This window comes from Phyllostomus hastatus, unplaced genomic scaffold, assembly GCF_019186645.2.
Source record: "Phyllostomus hastatus isolate PE091 unplaced genomic scaffold, TTU_PhHast_1.1 phas_contig_524, whole genome shotgun sequence".
Classification (NCBI taxonomy): domain Eukaryota; kingdom Metazoa; phylum Chordata; class Mammalia; order Chiroptera; family Phyllostomidae; genus Phyllostomus; species Phyllostomus hastatus.
In genome coordinates, this window is record NW_025333900.1 from 1148149 (window position 1) to 1169534 (window position 21386).

The 21386-nt window shown below is 41.5% G+C and overlaps 1 protein-coding gene across 5 annotated transcripts in view; it reads left to right on the plus strand.

Annotated features, from left to right (window-relative positions):
- The first annotated feature begins 12435 nt into the window (after nucleotides 1-12435).
- The window catches only part of HIVEP1 (HIVEP zinc finger 1), a 146101-nt gene continuing 137150 nt past the window's right edge, over nucleotides 12436-21386 (plus strand). Inside the window, exons 1-2 of one of the 5 annotated variants that reach the window (XM_045847034.1) lie at nucleotides 12436-12565; nucleotides 19590-19732. In XM_045847034.1, coding sequence (XP_045702990.1) covers nucleotides 19693-19732 — 40 coding nt within the window. In that variant the 5' untranslated portion in view covers nucleotides 12436-12565; nucleotides 19590-19692. The other 4 variants (XM_045847035.1, XM_045847033.1, XM_045847032.1 and 1 more) reach the window with 4 other exon arrangements.

The window sequence follows — 21386 nt, forward strand, 5'->3', positions numbered from 1 at the left end:
AGAGAAAAGTAACATGCTCCATCTTTAAAGACATTACAGGATAAACTACACCAAGAAGGCAACAAGTTTATAAAGGATATAAAATTGAGCGAATATCAGGGGTTCATTCAATTAATGAATTAATTAGAACCTAATAATGAATTAACTAACTATAAATGAATTAATTAGAACCCATAGCTTTTTAAAAAATGAAGATTTTATTTTTTTAAAACAGTTTTAGGTTTACCAAACAGAGAATTCTTTCTCCTTCCACTGTCATTTCTATTTATTATTAGCATCTTGTATTAGTGTGATATATTTGATACGACACTATTGATAAATTATTATTAATTAAAGTCCATAGTTTACATTGGAGTTTACCCCTTGTGTTGTACAGTTCTATGGAACCCATAGCTTTTTTTTTAATCTTCACTCATGGATATGTTTTTATTAATTTTAGAGAGAGGCAGGTCAGGTGGGAGAGAGAGAGAGAGAGAGAGAGAGAGAGAGAGAGAGAGAGAGAGATCAATGTGAGAGAGAAACATTGGTCAGTTGCTTCCTGTATGGACCCTGACCATGGATCAAACTTGAAATCTAGGTATGTGCCCTGACCAGGATTGAACCTGTAACCTTTCTGGTGCACAAAACAATGTTCCAACCAAATGAGCTACGTGACCAGGACTGAAACCCATAGTTTTTTTAATCTATCATTTTCAGTTGTACCATCTAGAAAATAGTTTTGACTTATTAATATTTAAGTTGAGAAAAACTTTCAAAGGATTAAGTTAACATTTAATTTTGAATTTGTACTACTGTTTCTAGATAGGTGATTTTTAGCCAAGATTTTGAAGTGATCATAAAAAGATTATTTTTTGCATTTTATACTGCCTTTTGAAAAATTTACAACCAGTATTCTCTAATCACATCTCAATATTACCTAAGAAAAGTAACGTATTTTAAAATTTAAAATTTACCAAAATTTAGTAATTTAAACCAAATGCATTAAGATTTGGGAAAATTGTCATATAATTTTTGTAGATATAACAAAATAGTATAGTACAGAAAAAAGGGACAAAATTCATAGATTAACTTTGTTTTCAAATCAACATTTTACAGTAATGCAATTATATCTAGCATATTATCTCAGATTGAAAAGAGCCTAAAATATATAATCTAAGTACTATAACTAAAGATTGTTAAAAGTTTGTTTATGCCAAAATAATATATGATTTTTACAATGCCATCTAAAGTAGATCATTATGAAAAATGAAAGAATAAAGAAGTTCATAGTAAGAGAATGGATTAAAGAAAGTCTAAAAAGACGAGGTCTGTGATTAAAGTTTATATGGTCACAAAGCACTTGCTTAGAAATTCACCATCTTTGAAGTAGTACCAACACAATTACGGAGTCCCCTTACCCCAAAATGGACTTTAGTGAACTAGTTCAACACAGTCACATTGCAGGTAGAAATTAAAACTCAATGAAGTGTCCATATTAGTGGTAAAAGATACCACTTACAGACTTCTGGCCAAGATGGAGGTGTAGGTAGACACACTGTGCCTCCTCAAACAACCAAAATAAGGACAACAAAAATTTAGAAATAGCCCTGGCTGGCATAGCTCAGTGGATTGAGCACAGACTGCGAGCCAAAGTGTCGCAGGTTCAATTCCCAGTCAGGGTACATGCTTGGGTTGCAGGCCATGACCCCCAGCAACTGCACATTGATGTTTCTCTCTTTCTCTCTTTCTCCCTCCATTTCCTCTCTAAAAATAAATAAATAAAATCTTTTAAAAAAAGAAGTTGTTTTAAAAAAATTTAGAAATAAAAAACAACCAGTACTGACAGAAAATTGAACTGTATAGAAGTCTAACAACCAAGGAGTTAAAGTAGACATATTCATCCAGACTGGTAGGAGGGGCAGAGTTGGGCAGTAGGGTGGTCCTGCCTGGGTGGGGGTGGAGAGGGGTCTTGGCAAAGTGGTGGCTGGCAGACCACGAGCACAGAAGCGAGGTGGTGGATTATGGAGGGGCGTGATGCACAAGGCGGCTGGCAGATCCGGCAGTCCCTCATTGGCATACAGATAAACCAGGTGAAACTGGGGAGTGAGACAGACCATGCAACCCAGGATCCCAGCACGGGGAAATAAAACCTCAAAACACTGATTGAAAACACCTGTGGGAGTTGAGGTGCTGGGAGAAACTCCTAGACTCACAGGAGAGTTTGTTGGAGAGGCCCACAGGGTCCCAGAATGCACACAAACCCACCCACATGGGAATCAGCACTAGAAGGGCCCAATTTGCTTGTGGGAAGTGGGGAAATCCAGTAGAGAGCGGAGCAAGTGCCATTGTTCCCTCTTGGACCCTACCCCCACATACAGCATCAAAATCCAGTGACTGGGTTGCCCTGCCCTAGCAAACATCTAACATTCTGCCCCTCATTATGTAACAAGCGTGCTGAGACTCCCCCCAAAAAGGGGGAGCCCAAATAAAAGAACAGATCCAAGCTCCAGAGAAAATACAACTAAGCAACAAAGAGATAGTCAACCTATCGGATGCACAGTTCAAAACACTGGTATTCAGGATGCTCACAGAATTGGTTGAATTTGGTCACAAATTAGATGAAGGCTACACTAAGTGAAATAAAGGAAAATGTATAGGGAACCAATAGTGATGGGAAGGAAACTGGGACTCAGATCAATGGAGTAGACCAGAAGGAAGAAAGAAATATCCAATCAAAATGAATGAAGAAACAAGAATTCAAAAAAATGAGGAGAAGCTTAGGAACCTCCAGGACATCTTTAAACATTCCAACATCCAAATTATAGGGGTACTGGAAGGAGAAGAAAAAGAGCAACAAGTGGAAAAGTTATTTGAACAAATAATAAAGGAGAACTTCCCCAATCTGGCAAAGGAAATAGACTTCCAGAAAGTCCAGGAAGCTCAGAGAATCCCAAAGAAGTTGGGCCCAAGGAGAAACACACCAAGGCACATCATAATTTCATTACTCAAGATGAAAGATAAGGAGAGAATCTTAAAAGCAGCAAAAGAAACAGAGACAGTTACCTACAAAGGATTTCCCATCAGACTGTCAGCTGATTTCTCAAAAGAGACCTTATAGGCAATAAGGGCCTGGAAAGAAGTATTCCAAGTCATGAAAGGCAAGGACCTACACCCCAGATTGCTCTATCCAGCAAAGCTTTCATTTAGAATGGAAGGGCAGATAAAGTGCTTCTCAGATAAGGACAAGTTAAAGGAATTCATCATCACCAAGCCCTTATTATATGAAATGTTAAAGGTATTTACCTAAGAAAAAGAAGATAAAAAACATGTACTATAAAATGATAGCAAACTCACAATTATTAACAATCACAGCTAAAACAAAAACAAAAAACAAACTAAGCAAACAACTAGAACAGGAACAGAACCACAGAAATGGAGATCACACGGAGGGTTAGCGACAGGGCAATTGGAGGAGGAGAGGGGGGAAAAGGTACAGATAATAAATAGCATAGATGGTAGGGAGAAAATAGACTGGGGGAGGGTAAGAATAGTATGGGAAATGTAGAAGCTAAAGAACTTGTAAATAAGACACATGGACATGAACTAAAGGGGGGGAATGTGGGTGGGAGAGGGTGTGCAGGGTGGAGGGGAGTGAAGGGGGGAAATGGGACAACTGTAATAGCATAATCAATAAAATATATTTTTAAAAAGATACCACTTACCTATGTTTCTCACACGAACACCAACAGTATTGGATACAACCAGTCTGTGGATCTCATTTCCCTGAAAGCATGGTTCATGGCTAATATCCAGAGTTGGTCATTAATTACTTAATAACAAAGATTATGGGAGGGCTACGTAGAATAATAAGATAGAGTTATCTGTTCTATAAATCATTTAGACCAAAAGATAGGAACTTAGAAAAAGTAAAAAAACAATAGGACTTAAAAGTTGCTGGCATGATTAACTACCTAATTGAGAGTATGCCAATTTTATATGAGTCTGTTGAACCATTTCAGGAGTGGTCACAGAAAAGGGACAATTCAGTGAGATCTTAGAGAATAGGTAGGGTATGGATGAGCAGAGAGGGGAAAGGTGGGCATCCCGCACAATGACAGCAATTGGAAATATGGAGGAAGGGAAGCACCAAGCTTACTGCAGGAACAGTTAGTGGAACCACTTAGTTGAAATGAAAACTTTACTCAGGGAAGCAGTTGACGATAATGCTGGCAATGTGCACTTGGATCACACTGTGGTTGGAAAGCAGCTAGGGAATATGGACTTCATCTTGTACTTAGAGAGAAGCTACTTGGTCTCTGCAGTAAGGGAGCTACATGATCAAAGCGTTATTTTTAGGAGATAATTAGGGTGGTGTGCCTGATTAAGAGAAGCTAGGAATGTTTGGACTCTAGCCCTATTTTTTTTTAAGTTGATGCCTTGGTGGACAACTGCTTTCTTTTCCCAGACACCCTCTAATGTTAATATTGGCAACATTGGAGTACCACTGGATTAAACCGTTGAGTAGCTTTTTATTAAATGTGATATAGGGCATATTTGCTTTTCATCTGTAGCAAACTTTGAACAGAATGAAGAAAAAAATTTAAAATGCATCCTGTCAGACCTGTACATCTGAGGGTAATAACAGTGAAATCCAAAATCTTCTAAATGTGGGGGAGAAATCAGGGCATTGGTGTTGTGGAAACAGGCATGGAGGTGTTAGTTAAGAGAAAATTGAGGAATTAGAAAAATGTGCTTATTAGGAATGATGTCAAAATCCTGGGCTATGGGTGGTTGTAAAGAGCTAATTCTGATTTTAATTAGAGAATCTGTAGTCAAGAAGCCAGATGTCAGGGCAGTGGAAACTAGAGGAAAAAGAGAGATTGTATAGTATTTTCCATCCAAAGAATTCAGTGCACTTGTACATATTAACAGAAGATGTAATTTGATTGAATTTAAGAAGACAGAGGTCCAATTCATAGACATCATAGAACCTAAAAGTAATATAGTCCTGGGTTTAAGAACAACTTATTCACTTCAAATTCAGATGCAAAGAAGAGAAAGAAAATAGAGCAGAGAATGTCAAACACATTCTCTTACAAGTAGGGAAAGAAATGCTTCCTTAGAAAGGAATCCGATTACTCTATGAAGAAAGAAGGGAGGAGATAATGAAGAGACATGGAAAAATAAAATAAAGAAGACATTCCACATAGTAGAAGGATAAAGATAATGAGCTGTTTAGTTAGATACTTGTTAGAAGTAGATACATTCAAATTACTTAATAAGCATTCACTGCTCTTCCTAAGGCATCCCAGGAAGCAGATTATAATTATCACTCCATTTTACAGACCAGGATACTGTAAAGTGTCCCTTAGTACTTTAGTTTTCAGTTGCTAATCAGCAATGTATCAAAAATATAAGTTGGTCATGATAAGAAACATTACTATCTTTTTTCCAGGATCTGTAGTTTAACCTAAAAGAATGAGTCCCTTGACTTATCTGCTACACAACTGGCCAATATTCAATGATGCCATCTCAATATTATCATATATCTTAGACTAGCAGGAAAACCAAGCAAGCCTCAAGGAAATCTTAGTAGCAAGAAATCCATACCATTCAGTCAGCTGCTAATAGTTCTATAGCACCTCAGAATCACTTATATAAGTACTGGCCACATGTTCTTTTCTGGCTTTCTTTGAATTTGTGAGAAAAGACACAAATGAAATATTTTTTTTGTGACATTGCAGAATGACAACTTGGCCTTCTAAAAATATGAATCACAGACCATTATCCTAAAGTAACTCATGTTTGGAAACTTTTAAAAATAATAACTTGTCTGGGACAAGACTTTTTTCTAAGTAAGAAAAGATTTCTTAAGAAATCTCACTAGAAATTTGAGTGAAAAAAAATTGTGTGCATTTGTCTTAATGGTATCACAATGGATACAAGTTCATCCGTTGCTCAAAATATTTACCAGGAATCTTTATTGAGATGGTAAAAAATGTATATTTTCATAGAAAATCCAGAAGCTAACCACCTACTTTGCCCAAATTAGACTTTAGAATAATAGAAAAGTATGCTTTTAGAATAAGGCAAATAGCAGAAGAGCTACTATTAGAGAAATGTCTGATTTACCTTTCTGGAAATCTTTTTATTTTGTTCTAGAGGGGTGAACTATGGAACTTTCTGAGAGAACATGGTTACGAAACTGTTTTGTGATCAGAGCACAGGAGGGAGGGACTGTTTTGACTCTCTTGTTACTATGTGAGGGATGGAATTTTGCAACCAGAAGGTTCCACAACAGTTGGGGATGACAGTTGTATGAGTAGCAAGCAGAAGACAAATGTGTGTGTCCTGTTACTCCTGCTCTGAGCACTACATACCTCAACTGTGCCAAGATTCCTGCTTGCATTAAAATTTTTTGTAATTATCAAACCTCTTATGCATTATCCACTAACCACAAAAAAATTCTTACAATATTATCTACACTGTCTTTAGGTTAGACAGCCATCTGGCTAGCTGATATTCACTACATACACACAGCCTTATTTAGATGCCTTATTATAACACTTGATCCATTTCCAATCACCTACTATAGATCAAGTTCCCCATCTTCCTGCAGAAATTAAAATAGTTAAAACTTAAAAAGTTTACCATGAGCTATTATTGTCCTATTTTTTTAGTGGCTTACTCTTGTCTTTTATTCACTTGCTTATCTCCTGTGTATTAACATCACTTTCATTTTCCTTAGCCTCTATAAAATCTGTTCTATCTGTTGCTCTTTCTTCAACTTGTCCCCTTTGAACTTTGATTCCACATTCTTATCCTCCTTTTGTAATGACACCCATAGACATTTTGGCATAATAAGAACTACCATGAAAAGAAGATACTGATAAACTCAAAATCATAAATGTAACCATGAGCTTTTAGAAATAAAAAATTAAACCAAAATAGTATAGAATACTACTGCATTGAATTTAGGGAAGGAAAAAATGATGGCTTTATGAACTGTTTACCAGAAGCAATTCAGCTGCAAAATTTCATTCACTAAGCAGGCATCTAGAGAAAACTTTTTAGAGCTCAACTACATATTTAAAAAGCCAGGAGCTGGTGAGTTTGGGACCTGGTAAGGTTGGTAGTAATGGCAACATTAGCGTAGGAGGTAGGCCTTGGGAGTCAAGACGTATTTGGAGAAAGAGGGCACTTGTGAAGCTGGTGGGTGGAGTTGTGGGATTGGCAGTTTATTTACAGGAAGGAAGAGCTGTTTCTCACCAATGCTTTAGAAGGGAAATTGGAAGTGCTTTAATGTTTTGTTGACTCCCGCCTGTCTTGTAACCTGATCCACACACCTATTGTATACCTGTGGTGATGCTAAAATTTCATAATTATAGACATATCCCCATTCAAATGAAAACATGCCAGGGATTTTATACGTAATACTTTAAACCTGATATGAGGTTCTGCTGGATAGCTTGTCAGGTGGAAATTAAATCTCAAAATCTCAAAGAGGCGAAGGAAACTTGAAGAAAACCCCTGTGTGCTTCATAGCAGTATTTAAGCCCCACCTGCTCGCCCAGATCCTAGACTGCTGCCAACGAGAATATAAAGGAAAGTTTGGACTTGCTGGTAGGCAGCGTGGTCTAGAGGCCCAGGACCTGGTCTGCTCTGCAGATGTTGAGGGGCCTCGTGAGGCCTTGTATGGTTGTACCTTGGCCATGTTACTTAATCTCTCTAAGTCTCACTTGTTTTATCAGTAATGTAGATAATAACAGTACCACAGCAGCAGGTTATGGTGTTTGTTTAAAGAAACTTTATTTTAAGATATTTCATATTTACAGAAAGTTTGCAAAGATTGTACAGAGTGCTCACCCAGTTTTTCCCATCGTTAACATCTTACATTAGCATGATACATTTGTCCAAAATAAGAAGCTGCCATTGGTACATTACTATTCAGTAAACTCCAGACTTCATTTGGATGTCACCAAGTGTTTCCATTAACATCCCGCCTCTGTTCCAGGATCCCATCCAGGGCACCACGTTATATTTAGTTAACAGGTTTCCTCAGCCTCCAGAGACTTACATGTATTTCAAAATCGAAAAGATAATAAATGTTAAAGCACACTTAGTAGAGTATGGAAAGGCAATAAGGAATTGGCAAACACACATACACATATATATTTATAACTATGTGACAGGCACTGTTCTAAGTGCTTTAGAAATACCATTACATCTAATTGCCATAATAATTCTATGCAGATTGCAATTACACCCACTTTAAAGGTGGGTAAACTGAGGCACAGGAAGGTCAAGTAAATTGCCTAGTGTTATGCTTTTGACAGAGCTGGGATTCGATCTAGTTTTTCTAGCTGCTAAGTCCATATTGTTTTCTCTGCCATATTTTTTCTTAATTTTGTACACATACACACCTATCTTCCTCTCCCTTTCAACATAAAATGTGTAGGCCACAAAACCTCAATAAAAACTATAGCAGAGAAGAAATTTTTCTTTTTAAATTTAGGAATGCAGATTAAGAGCAAACAAAAAGCAATGGAGTTGCTGCCCGGTTGAGAATCAATGAAGGGTTTAGAAGGAACAGGATTTGGGAGCAGGAAGAAGGTGAAGAGGATGGTCTGGGAGTTCTCCAGTAAAGCTCTGCCAGTAGCCAGCTTGGTGACATTTGTGTATACACATGACCACTGCATATTTTAGTTTCCTAGTCCATAATATAAGCAGTTCCCTTTCAATGATATTAATAACTTTCAGTCCAGAAATTAAACATTCCAAGTTGTTTAAATGAAATTGCAAAAGTAAGAAAACACTGACATTGGCACAAAAGCACCAGTAACTAAGCTGAAGGATGAGCAGGACTCAGTCTCCAACAAAACTATTAGTTTGGGGCCATTTTGAGAGAAGGTCCTGAGCATGAAAAAGCAGAATTTGAAAGTAACTAGCAGGACTGCACTCAGTTTTAAGGAAGTTACGGAGGGTTCAACTAGGGAACACATCAAGCTCCCTTTACTCACAACCTTCATATTTTACTGGAAGACAGAGATAATAGACAAGTAAGACAGAAAGGTAATCCCAGAATGTTAGATGTTACAAAGGAAAGTGATGAGATGAAGAGATGTTATATTGGAGTGATGAGACAGAGAGCATGGGGTGATATGCACACTTTTGAAAGGACACATAGAGGACATTTAATTTACATATGTTCAGATTGTGAATCTACTGGGGAGAACAAGACCCTTAAACCCTCTGGCAATCAATAAAATGGCTTTATTTATAATGAAGTAAAGGTGCAGAAACCAAAACAGCTTTCCACAGTAGGTTTGATAACTGTTTACAAGAAATGTTAAAAAATGAATACATAATAATGTTTTAAGAGTTATTTAGGAATCATTCTTCCTGGAAGTAAGAGAGACTAGAATGGAGTCTTTTTGACCCTCTGGAGCTATGATAAAATCAAATTAAGCATGCCCCAGCAGTGTTTTGCTTGGATAAAGGAGATTGCACTCTACTGTAGAGCTTTCCAATTTTTTATTGTGTGGCAGTATTATTAAAATATTAATGATAGTTATAATAGTAGCTCACATTCGTTGAGCAATCAGTCAATTCCAGGCATTTTCATCTCGTATTTCACTGAGTCCTCTCTTCACTCTTACAAGGATTGTACTGAGGCATAAAGAGAGGTGAGCAACCTTTCCTACAGCCACCCGTGTCCTTTCTGACTGAAACCCAGGTATGCCTGAGCTCAAAGCCCATGTTAACTTATGTCACCTTCAAGCACCTGACAAGCCTGTTTCCTAGGCTGGTATTAGTTCACTCTGCATTTTCTTGTAAAAATACTCTTTTCTGCTATGGAATGAATTGTGTCCCATGCTGCCTCCCATATTCATTTGTTTAAGCCTACTCTCCATGTGACTGTATTTTGGAAATGGGGTCTTTAGGAGGTAATTAAGTTCACTGAAATCATAAAGGTGGGGACCTCTTTCCATAGGATTAGTGTCTAAAGAGAGATACCCAGAGAGCTCACTTGCAGTCTGTGTGGGCACACTGAAGGAAAGACCATGTGATGACATAGTGAGGAGGTAGTTGGCCAGCTACAAGCCAGAAAGAGTGTTCTCATCAGAAACTGAATTAGCGAACTTTGATCTTGGATTTCCAGCTTCCAGATCTGCAACTAATATTATTAGTTGGCACTGAACTAGTGCTTTTAAATAAAGTTAGAAAAAACCAGTTCCTTAGATTGTGTATGCTGTAAGGTTAGTAATATCAACATTGGCATAAATGTGAATTAAACTATCTTTTTTAAACCTCAAGCATCACACCATCCCAACTTTCCTATTTTTATCACACAATCTACCAAGTTCTGAAACTTGAAAGTATGGACCTTTTTTTCATTCCTGTTTTTCTTTGCTCCACAGATGTAGAACATTAGAGAGTTATTGCAATATTTTCATAAAATATATTCTTTAAGTTTTGAACATCTCTGTATTTTTTTGGATTCCAATTATGGATCTACTGTTTACTAGCACTGTAGCTGCAGGCAGATTATTTAGCATTTCTAAGCCTCTCTTTCATCTGTAGTATGGGTTTATAGTTGGGATTATTTGAGTTTACATAGGAAAGTTTGACGAGTCATAAAATTTCAATAGCCATCAATTACTACCACTCCCACTACTGCTATTATTACTACAGCTGGTGAAACCAGTGCTACTATTACTACAAGGATGGGTCCTAAACCCATCAGTGACAATAACTTTCCTTTAAAAGCTCATTCTAAGTCTACAAGTCTCCAAATGACTGCTAACTATAGGCATATTTTAGAGACATTGCAGGTGTGGTTCTAGACCACCTCAATAAAGTGAATATCGCAATAAAGCAAGTTACACCAATTTTTTGGCTACTAGTACATATAAAAGTTATATTTATACTATATTGTAGTCTACTAAGTGTGCAATAGCATTATGTCTAAAACAAGGTACATATCTTAATTAAAAAATACTTTACCACTAAAAAATGCTAACCATAGTCTGAGCCTTCACTGGCTCATGATCTTTTTGCTAGTGGAAGAACTTGTCTCAATGCTGATGAAAATGCAAAATCTGCAAAGTGTAATAAAGGAAAGTATGCTTATGTTTGCAGTAGCACATTTTAATTCCTTCCTCAATTCCATCTTAATTTCTTGCTTTTCTCTGGTTGCCTGTTGCCTGTCCATTCTGTCCTCCTGGCTAGAGAATCTACCCTTCCTGTTTGCCTAGGACAGTCCAGGCGTATGTCTCTCATCTGAAAATAGTTATTAATAGTTTCCCTTTTTCTCTCAAAAGTATCTAGCTTGGATGCTACATTTATATGGTCACCCTACTTTTTTCACATTTGTTTTGACTTCCCACTCTAGCCAGAAGAACCATCAAACATAATTTACTTGCTCTCACAGTCAAGCTATGTCCCTTGTCTGGAATGCTGTATTCATACTATTGCCAAAACATGAACTTTCCTTCAAAATCTTACTCAGAACTCGACCTCAGGATAGAACTTTCTTTCTTAATCCTGCTCTGCACCCAATCCAGAGAAATTTCGGCAATCGTGTAAATAACTCTGTATAACTTTAATTGGCTCTGTTTATAAGCTGCTTCTTGTGTCTTTTTTTTCCCCTCTAGGTACTTTTCCATGTGTTTATACTGTCTCTATTAACTTGTAAACTCCCAGAGGGCAAGGTCTGAGCTCAGGCTGGTGTTGGCCTGAAGTGGATGAACAGTTAGAGCTGAATGGTAGACTGTGCAATCATCTTGATTATTAATCTGTTTTTTAAAAAAAATCCTTTGTTAGTGCTTTGTTTGTAATGGTCCTGAGAGTTGCTAATCCAATGTTAAAAATACATGTAGTTTCTACTAGTGTCCAGTTAGCTAAGACAAAATAAACAGTTACAAGCTTTCCATAATGGGAGGAGGAGGGTGCTGGATAGTCTGACCTATAGGAATGCTATGTGAAAGGCATGTTATGCTGTTTATCTCCTTCAGAGGTATATTCTTGTCTCTTCAAGGCCACAGGTCTAAGGAGGAAAGTAACGTTTACTTTCAAAACTGAGATCTAAAAACCAAACAAAGCCTCAGAAAACAAGCAGTACTACCTGTTCTAAGGTAGTGCTGACAGTGGAGGGAAATGAATCTCCAGCATTACTGCTAGATAGGTGGCTTGTTCATTTCAGTTCAGGTAACAAAGGGAAGGCAAGGCCAAATACTCCTTTTTGCACAGCGGGGCTAAGAAGTGGGGATCCTTTACCGTGACCACCTGCTTCCTTCTCTTCAAACCAGCTAAAATGTGCCAAATATCTGTATATCGCACTCGGCTCAGAGCACGGTATAAACCCACGTAGGCGGTGCACTAGATAACATCAAAGCCCCAGGCAGGGGCCAGAATAGGAGGGGGGAGGGGGGCAAAAGCCGCCGAGGGAACCAAGCGCCTCCCCCTAGCATTTCCTCTCACGCCCACTTCCAATCTAGGAGGCTTTGGTTTCTGCTTTTGTTGTTTTTAAAATTAAAAGTTAAACCCAGGAAGCTTTGGATCAGAGTTTTGCGTTGCAGTTCGGGTAAGTTTTCTCTGGGTTCTTTTGTTTGGCGCCTGGCTTGGGAAGAGCCTGGGCGTCGGGGCGGAGCAGGCAGGGTGTGCAGGGACGGTTTTGTCGCTGGGTCGCCCCGAGGAGGAGGGGATTCAGCCCGTGGACAGGAAAGCCCAACGCGCGCGCGGAGGGCGGTGGGGAGGGACGGGCGGCGGCGTGACTCGGCGACCGCCGGGGAGGAACCTCCGGGATCTCCTCGTGGCGGTGGCGCTACCGGGCCGCGCGTAGGGCGGAGGGCTGAGGTCGCGGGGCCGCGCCAGGGGGGAGCCCGATCGGGCCGCGCCTGGGCGGTCGCGTGGGAACCTGTGCTAGGGACATGCGGGCAGCGCTGGTGGCGCGGAGCCCAGTGGACGCGATGGCACGCTGGAGTCCCGCGACAAAGCCTGGGGGTGCACTTCAGTCCTCTCAAAGTTGCTCAGCAAGAACAATGTGGTAGAACCCTACTGACACTGCCCTCATTTGAACCCCAATCCCGGAGGGGGCTCCAAAAGAGTTCACTTGGCCGGTAGGGATGCAGCCAGAGAGAAGTGGGCCCCTCCCCTTAATTTTGCAGAGTACGATTACCTCCCCCATTTGTTCCAGAATTTTTGACAGTTTTAACTACTGTTTACCACATATTTATCTTCTTCAAAAATTTTTTCGGCATATTCTGTTTATAAGATACAGTTTGAGAAAGTATTAAATATGCCACATAACAAGCCGAAACTACTGTATAGTTTAGCTGGCTTTCCTTACTTATTCTGAAAACTAGGAAGTTAGAATTGTAGGCTGAATTAGGAAAAGTGATTGCATTTAGAAATCAGTTCAAAAATAGAAAATAGGAAATTGTTCGGTATTGTATATATTTCAGACCATTTTAATATTGATTTATTGCCCAATAAAGTGAGTAGTCTGTTTAAGAAAAATTCTTTAACAAACTTAAATAACAAAATTGCATGTTTGTTAGAAACTTCACAGCAATGCCAAATCCTTATAAACACTGTTCACAATATGAATTTGTTATGTTCAACAATTACTGGGTTAAAATTGTATTCAGTTAGCATTTTTGACTTAACAAGTGACACAAAGTAGAATGAATAATTATGGAGCTATCTTAATCTTTATCCTCTGACAGATTAGGTACACTTTCACTTGTAAATGAGTTTATTTTTTAAATCTAAATACCTAGTTAGGAAGTTACATTATATGCTGTTTGTGACAGCATTCCATTAGATGCATTTTCATTTGATGAGATGATTATATCACATGGAAAATAAAAAAATTCATTATTGCAAGGTTGGACGCATATTATGCTAACCATCATTTAAAATTTAGGCAGTTGTTGGATGATCTTCGCTCTTATGACTAAAGTTAGTTTTTAATAGGCATAGTCCCACGTTTACGTGACATTGTTTTGTGGTACAAGCTCACCATTATTGAGTACTTCATTTTTAATCCTATTCTTGTGTTGAACTTTTCTTAGCTTAAAAAAGAGATAGGATTTCCTCAGATAATTTTTACTTTATTTACTTATTATTTTCTACAGCCTAAGAAAAGTCTTATAAAAGTTTATTCGAGCCAAACTGACAATTGCGGGGAAGCGAAATCTCAACAGATTGAGAAAATGCTCTTTAGGATGGCAGTTTTGCAGCTAATTCTATACATTACAATCAAAGGAGGAGATGTAGGGACGGCTACAAGAAATTCATTGGTGTTGGATTTAGGGAGGAGGGAGAAACCAAAATGGGGAAATCTCTAGAACTGGATAAAAAGCAAAATTGAGAGGCACACACTTCTTTTACATTGATGGGTATGGGAAAGTTAATAATTAACATTTACAGCTTATAGAGATATTCCTCAGGGGAATTTCAGGGGTGGACCCTAGCAGGAAAAACCTAGACGTCTTTATAGAAGCCCCAGGGAACAAAACGATTCAGGTTTGCACAGATGGCCAGCATAGTGGGTGTACGGTCTTTAGCATTTTTATTCCTTAAAAGGGGAAAACAGTTTGTTTTAATCTGAGAACTCTTTCTGCATCAGAATTCTTGTTTTACTTTATTACTCTTAAGTTCAGCATGGCTCCTAAACCAATTCCTTTTGCCTGCTTCTTTAGGTGCACATGTGGAATTCCTGAGCCCCAAACTTCTAACGTCCTTTAAGTCTATCTCCAAAAACCTTCGTTCGTTTCCAACGTCCAGCCCTTCCTGATTTTTTCCCCATAGGTTTCCATTCCTTGCTTCCTCTATTGCTTTCTAGCAGCCGGGGTCAAACTTTGGTTTCTGGTAGTTGCTCCGTCTTCCCTCCTTCCCTTTACCCGTGCGTCCCTGGAGCAAGTCGGCTGTCCAGCCCAGCATCCTGCTTTCTTCCCTCAGGCACCCCTCTCCTTCCTGCCCCAGGTTGTCAGGTGGACAGGCAAGGGTTAAGTGCGCTCGCCGCTCAGGCTCTGGGAACCACCAGACGGCTTTGGAGCGGCCTCTGGAATAACCTGGGCTTTCCTCAATCTTTTAATAGAACATCCGCCACCCAAAAAGTGGTTTCAGTTCAGGGTTAATAATAAGTCCCCTTCCACCCTCCAAACCAACAACCCGTCCCCCCCCCCCCACCCGTTGTTTTTTAAAGTTGTTTTTCAAAGTTAATGAGTTTCAAGTTTCACAATGACTTTCTCCTTCCCTCAACGCGTTGCTGAGGAAACCCCCTTGGGGTGCCCCCCTCCCCTATCCCCACCCCCATTCGGCCCGGACGAGGGGCGGGGCTGGGAGACCCCATGACGTCACCGGGCCGGCCCACATCCTGCTTTAGAAAGTGAAGGGAAGGTAAAGGGAAACTAGTGCCCCGCCCGTCCCCGCCCCTCCTCTAGAACCAACCGGCCCCAACTGCGCGACCCGGCTGGGCCTTCCCGGGACCGCGTGACCGGCCTGGCCCGCCCCTCCGCCCCTCCACCTCCGCCAGGCGCCAGCCCCGAAGCGAGCGCGACCCCGGACTCCCGCCCCTGGTGTCCCTAGCCCAGCCCCTCCCCCTCGGGCGCGCTGCTGCCTCCTCCCGCTCCCCCTTCTTGTCCCTGTGGCGGCCCGGTGGGGCGGAGCCGCGGGCCGGCGAAGGGGTGAGACGCGTTCTCGGGCCCTCCCCGCTGGGGAGACCCGGGGTTCCGGGCTCCACGGGAGCCCGAAGCGGGGCAGCCACCCTACCCCTATCCCACCGCTGGGCTGGCGGCCGCGCCTGTCCTGCTGGGCCTCTGCGCCCGGAGTGACCTCCGCCCTTACCCCACGGAGCTACCGACTCAGTCCCCACCAGGGGACGCCCCCTCCTCCGACAGCCTGTCGCAGCCGAAGGCCTCCCCGCTCCCGCCCCCGGGGATCCCCTGCTGCCCCGCCCACCCGCGGGAAAGCCTCGGACCTTCGCCCTCCCTCCCCCGCGCTGCCCGGCCCGCTCCTCCCGTCGCCCCTAAAGACGCTAAACGTGCCCTACTCTGTCCCGGGGAGAGGTAAAACCTGCACCCGCCTTCCTTGCCCCGGGTCCCACGGGGCCGCCCCCCCGTCTCGCCTCGTCGAGGGCGCGCTCCGGGCCTCGCCGCCTGCCCCCCCCCCCTTTCCCGGACGCTTCTCCCCGGCAGTGGTCTTGTCGCGGCCGGGGGCGTCAGCTAGCGCGCCAGTCTTCACGGCCGAGCGCCTGCGGCCCCCGCCCGCGCTCTCCGAGCTTCCCCCCTTGGACCCCCGGTCGGCTCCCCTGTTTAATATTTCAGTGCTGGGTGGTGTGAGTGCCAGTCGCCGGCCTTTAGTGTGGCTGCTGCTGGGGCGGCGGCGGCGGCGGGGAGGGAGGACGGAGTCGGGGGCCAGGAGCTGCCGCAGGAGGAGGTTATGTTTGTGTTTGGGGTTGTCAAGTGAAGGAAGGCTCCCTGGCGCCGCCGCCGCCGCGCGGGGGTCGTGGAGATTCTGAGCTGCGGCGCCGCCATCAACAGCGCAGCTTCTGGGCCGGCTGCAGACGTAGCCGCTCCGCCGGGCGTCCTGGCAGCAGGTTCGGCGCGGGCTCCGTGGCGGAGGCGCTGCAGCGGGGAGGGCGGCGGGGTGCAGTGGGGTGGGCTGGACCACATCCCCCTCCTCGGGCGGGGGGCGTGCGGGAGCGCGTGTGTGTTTGCGTGTGTGTGCAACCGCCGACCTTGCAGAGGGGATGGCTGCGTGCGGGAGACGCTTGCCACTTCTGGGCGCCCTCGCCGCGCGCGAGCGGCCCGAGCTGAGGTTCAGCAGGCTGTGCAGGTACGGAGGGACCTAGCCTTCCCAGCCCCGTTCCAGCCGCAGACGCATTTTGCAAGAGGGTGGGGGGTGAGGGAGACCAGGCCTCGGCTTCCCAACCTCACGGCTTTGTGGCTTTCTTTTCCTTTCGTTCTTTGCTCTAAGTGCCTGTTTACTCCCAACCACCTGGGTAGTTTCTTTCCGGGTTGGGACTACGCTCCTGCAGCAGTTGGGAAGAGGGCTGTGGGTTTAGGCGCCGGTCGGATTAGGCTCCCTTTGGGGTCAGACTGGGGAAGGAGTTGCTGCTGGAGGGGAGGGGGCGCTGGTGGAGCTGGCGGCGAGGAGTCGTCTCAGGGTGGCCGTACTGGCCTCCTCTCGTCGTCCTCCTGCTCTCCTCATCCACTCCAGGCGCCTTCCAGAGCTGCCACTTCCATCCCCCTACCCCTCCTCCTGGCGTTCGAAGTGCTTTGTTCAGTGCAGCGTTGCAGAGGGGTTTTCCCAGGCTCCGCCCTCCACATTCATTCATGTTTTTTCTCCTTGCAACTGCCTTTACGCTTTTTGATGGTGTCATGGTTTTGCTCCATGTGGTATTTATTTCTTTCCTATAGAGGAATGATTTATCACTCGTCCTGGTCGCTACAGTGCTGCTGAGTCTTTGAAAATATCCACTCCGCCCTTCACCAGGTTTTAAAGATAGGATGGACAGCTAGGGACAGTGGGTAGGCAGTGAATGGAGAAGCAAAAAGCGGTTACTGATTGGGAATTTGCATATTTTACATTTTATGCTCCTGATCTTATGGGAATCACGTGACTGTTACAGTCGGAGTTCACGCTTTAAAAACTTCCAAATATCGTGACCACTTAAAAGCTTTAAGTTTAACAAGGAACGTCTTTAAGCGTACAATTTATTTGCTTCTAATGTCTCTAAATTTTCTATTGAATCAGAAGCTTCATGAATTGGATGGTGGATGTCATTACTGCAGGGAGTTGTGGAACCATGTCTTTTATAGATCATTTAGCACAGTGCCAGATGAAATATATACATAGTATTGTATCATCGTATTTCATATTCTTCTCCATGCATAAAAGAACTGCAGATATTTTTTGTCAGTACCCACATTTAGCCATATCAGGGATAAGATACTGAAGTTAATTGTAGCCTTCTATTCTGTTACAGTGAAACCATAAATTTTTAAAACCATATCCTGGGATATTAGAGGTAATCTTTCTCATATAGGCTTTCTTAAGGAAAATTAATATTTGAATGTTTTTGTGTGTCAGTCAGTGGCATATTGTTTAGTCCTTATATCCTATGAGGTGGATACTATTCCCTAGTTTTACAGCTGGGAAATCTTGTCTTTGGGGAGGTCACGTACCTTGAAAAAAACGCAGTAAGGGGTAAAGCCTGGCTTTGAACCTAGTCTGGTTTGACACCAAAATACGTAGTCATGAATTGTGCTACACAGCCTCTTTAATAAAACCCCGAAAATAGATGTTATTTCCACTGAGGGGAAACAGGCACTGAGAGCAACCAAGTCACATGGTGCCACTTTACTTAGTTGCTGATCATGAACACATTAGTTAACCTCTCACTGGCTTAATTTTCTTACCTATAAAAATGGGTAAATGATAGCTACCTTACCAGTTATTAGGATTAAATAATGTGCAGAAAGCATGTAGGCACACAGTAGATGCTCAGTAAGTATTCTCGTTTCTCTTAAAGTACCAGATACAACCGAAGTTTTAAACAAAGCATTCCTACTCCATTTTTTGTGGGGTTTTTTAGAGATTAAACATTTTGTGTTTAACATCATAATACTAAGCTTTGCTTATTAGCCACATTGCAGGAAGTTAAAACTAAAATTTTTAGGACCATGCAAGAAGAGGCCAAGGTAGCTGATTTGGGGAGAGAGATGATTTGTTTTTAGATTATTACTCTCTTGTATGTTGTCATGTTTTTGCTCCACGTGGTATTTATTTCTTTCCTGTAAAGGAAAGATCATTGTTTTTAAAATGTCTAAGTCAGGATAGGCTAGCTTATGCTGTCATAACAAATAACCCCAAACTTCAGTGACTTGAAACAACAAAGGTCCCTCTCTTGTTTATGCCACCTGACCATGTTGGGTTAGTGGGAGTCAGCTCCATGATGTCAGGTGCACTGTCTAGAAGAGGTGACTGTTCCATGGCAGAGGGAAAGGAGCTCTGGAGGACCTTGCTTCTACAACTAAATGCTTCAGTCTGGAAGTGACATGTGTCTCTTCCATTCACAAGTCATTAGCCAAAACTGGTCACACATTTTAGCTAAACACAGGGGGGCAGAACGTACTGTCCTACCATGAGCCTAGAAGGGAGAACTAGAATAATGGGGAGCATCCACTATATTAACTGCATTAACTCAGTAAAATAAGATGAATGAGACATGATCCCTGTCCCCAAAGAATTTATGAATGGGCAGACATGTTCTATATACAGCATGTTCCATTTATAGCCTGATGCTGTACTTCAGTTGTACCTGGTAATTTTACTTTAAAATACAATTCAGTGATTTTATTCACTCTTGATAAAGGTAAAGTGGTTTTTTTTTCTGTTTTCTTAATGAGAAAGCCCAGATATTGGTAAAATTACATGTCCTGTGTTTAGTTAAAAGTTAGTAAATAGTCTTTTGCAGCAGTCTCCAGCTTGGTTACTTCTGTTGTTGTGTTTAGATCGGTGTTGTATTAAGCCATTACCTTTGAAGTGTCTTTTTTCTTTGATGGTAGTCAGATGCAATTTTTCTTTTTCTTTTTCAGCACATGGATTAATTGATGGACATTAAGTTTATGGAGCTACTTTTTTGTGACCTGCTCTTCCTACAGTTTCTAAGAAGAAAAAGGGGTCCCTGAATCAAAGAAGATGCCTCGAACCAAACAGATTCATCCCAGAAATCTAAGAGGTGAGACTGTGTTAAAGAAAAGTCAGGTTGATGGTAAATCTTGTAATAAGGTATCTGTTTGGTGCCAGAAATGTCAGCTTTATTAGATGCTGACTTTGTTCCAAGGTGAGCTCCATGGATGCTGGTTCCATTTTCCTTGTTCACTTCCACTTGCTCTGCATAATTCTTGTCTCTTAGGAGATGCTTAATAAATACCTGTTGAGTGAATTAATTGAATTTAACAAAATTACAATGCCTTCTGAACCAATAGATGTTGGTATTAAAGTCTTAGATTTACTCTCTCTTAACAGGAACCATATTTGGATTGAGGAATTTGAAATTAATGGTTGGATATTCTTTTTCCAGGGGATCCCTGTGGATTTTTTACCCCTCCCCCATACTTATTTTGAGATTTGTTTTTGTACTACCCTACACATTAGAGTAACAAGAAGTGAAGACAGTTGTAGTTGACACTAACTCAGACCACTATTTGCAGAACTCAGAATTAAACTGACCTATTTTTTATGAGGAAGCAATATGAGGTTAAAAATATGTATATAATATACATTTTACACAAAGACACAAAAATGAGTGCTTCTTCTTACCTGTGAAGACATATTTTAATATTAGAAAAGTAAGCATATTTTAGCTTGTTTTTTAAGATTTATATTCAAATGTGTTTTATCAGCTGGGAATAGCAATTATCTGTTATATTTCATTTTAATGGATAAGAGTGTAGCAGTGTTAAGCAATGAACTCTTGAAGTAAATAATTACAAATTGAGTGAAGTATCTTATGAAATATTTACTATTATAGAAAAAAAATTCTCAAGTACATGCAAGGTAAAAAAGTGACAAAATCAAACAGATGAATTGAAAATGTTTCTTGGTATAATAAATTAGCCCAGTCACCATAAAGTGATAGTTGAAAATGTGGTCAGTTCTGTGGTCTGCTTAAATCTGGAAATAGTACTGGGTCCTGGCTAAAAGAGTACTAGAGCTCTGTGGGCTGCCTCATCCTAAATTCACATTGATGGATTATAGTACTAGTGTTTAATGAGGTGAGGATTTATACAGAGAACATTAAGAGTTGTGTGTTGAAGTCTGATTTTTCAGAGTCATATAAAATTGACCAGGTTTTTGCCTATCTCCCTTAGTAGAATCTGAGCTCCGGAAAGTAGGGAATTTTCCTCATTCATGACTGTAGGCAGACCCTCCACACCCACAGATGCCAGCTGAAGGGTTCATTTGGAGACCTGGGGCCAACTTTTGTAATTTACCTGCCCAGAGACGGTGCCATGTTCCAATATATGCAAAAGCACCCTGGGGGCTAGTGTGTGCTCTGGCCCAACACAGTTCCTGGCAGCTAATAGGAGCCCAGATAATTGTTGAAGGAATTTGAAGGAATGAGTATATGATTGATCAGGAGTATTACTTATTAGGTTGTAAGTATTACCATATTTTTCGGACCATAAGACCCACCTAGGTTTTAGAGGAGGAAAATAGGGAAAAAAAATTTGAAACAAGAAATGTGGTAAAATATTTAATAACATAAATAACATAATATTTCACCAGTGTAAATGTAAATAGAACTCAACAACAGCATTAACAGCCATTATTCTCCCAAATTGGGTGGTGTGGGGTGGGTGCATCTTATAGTCCAAAAATATGGGTAA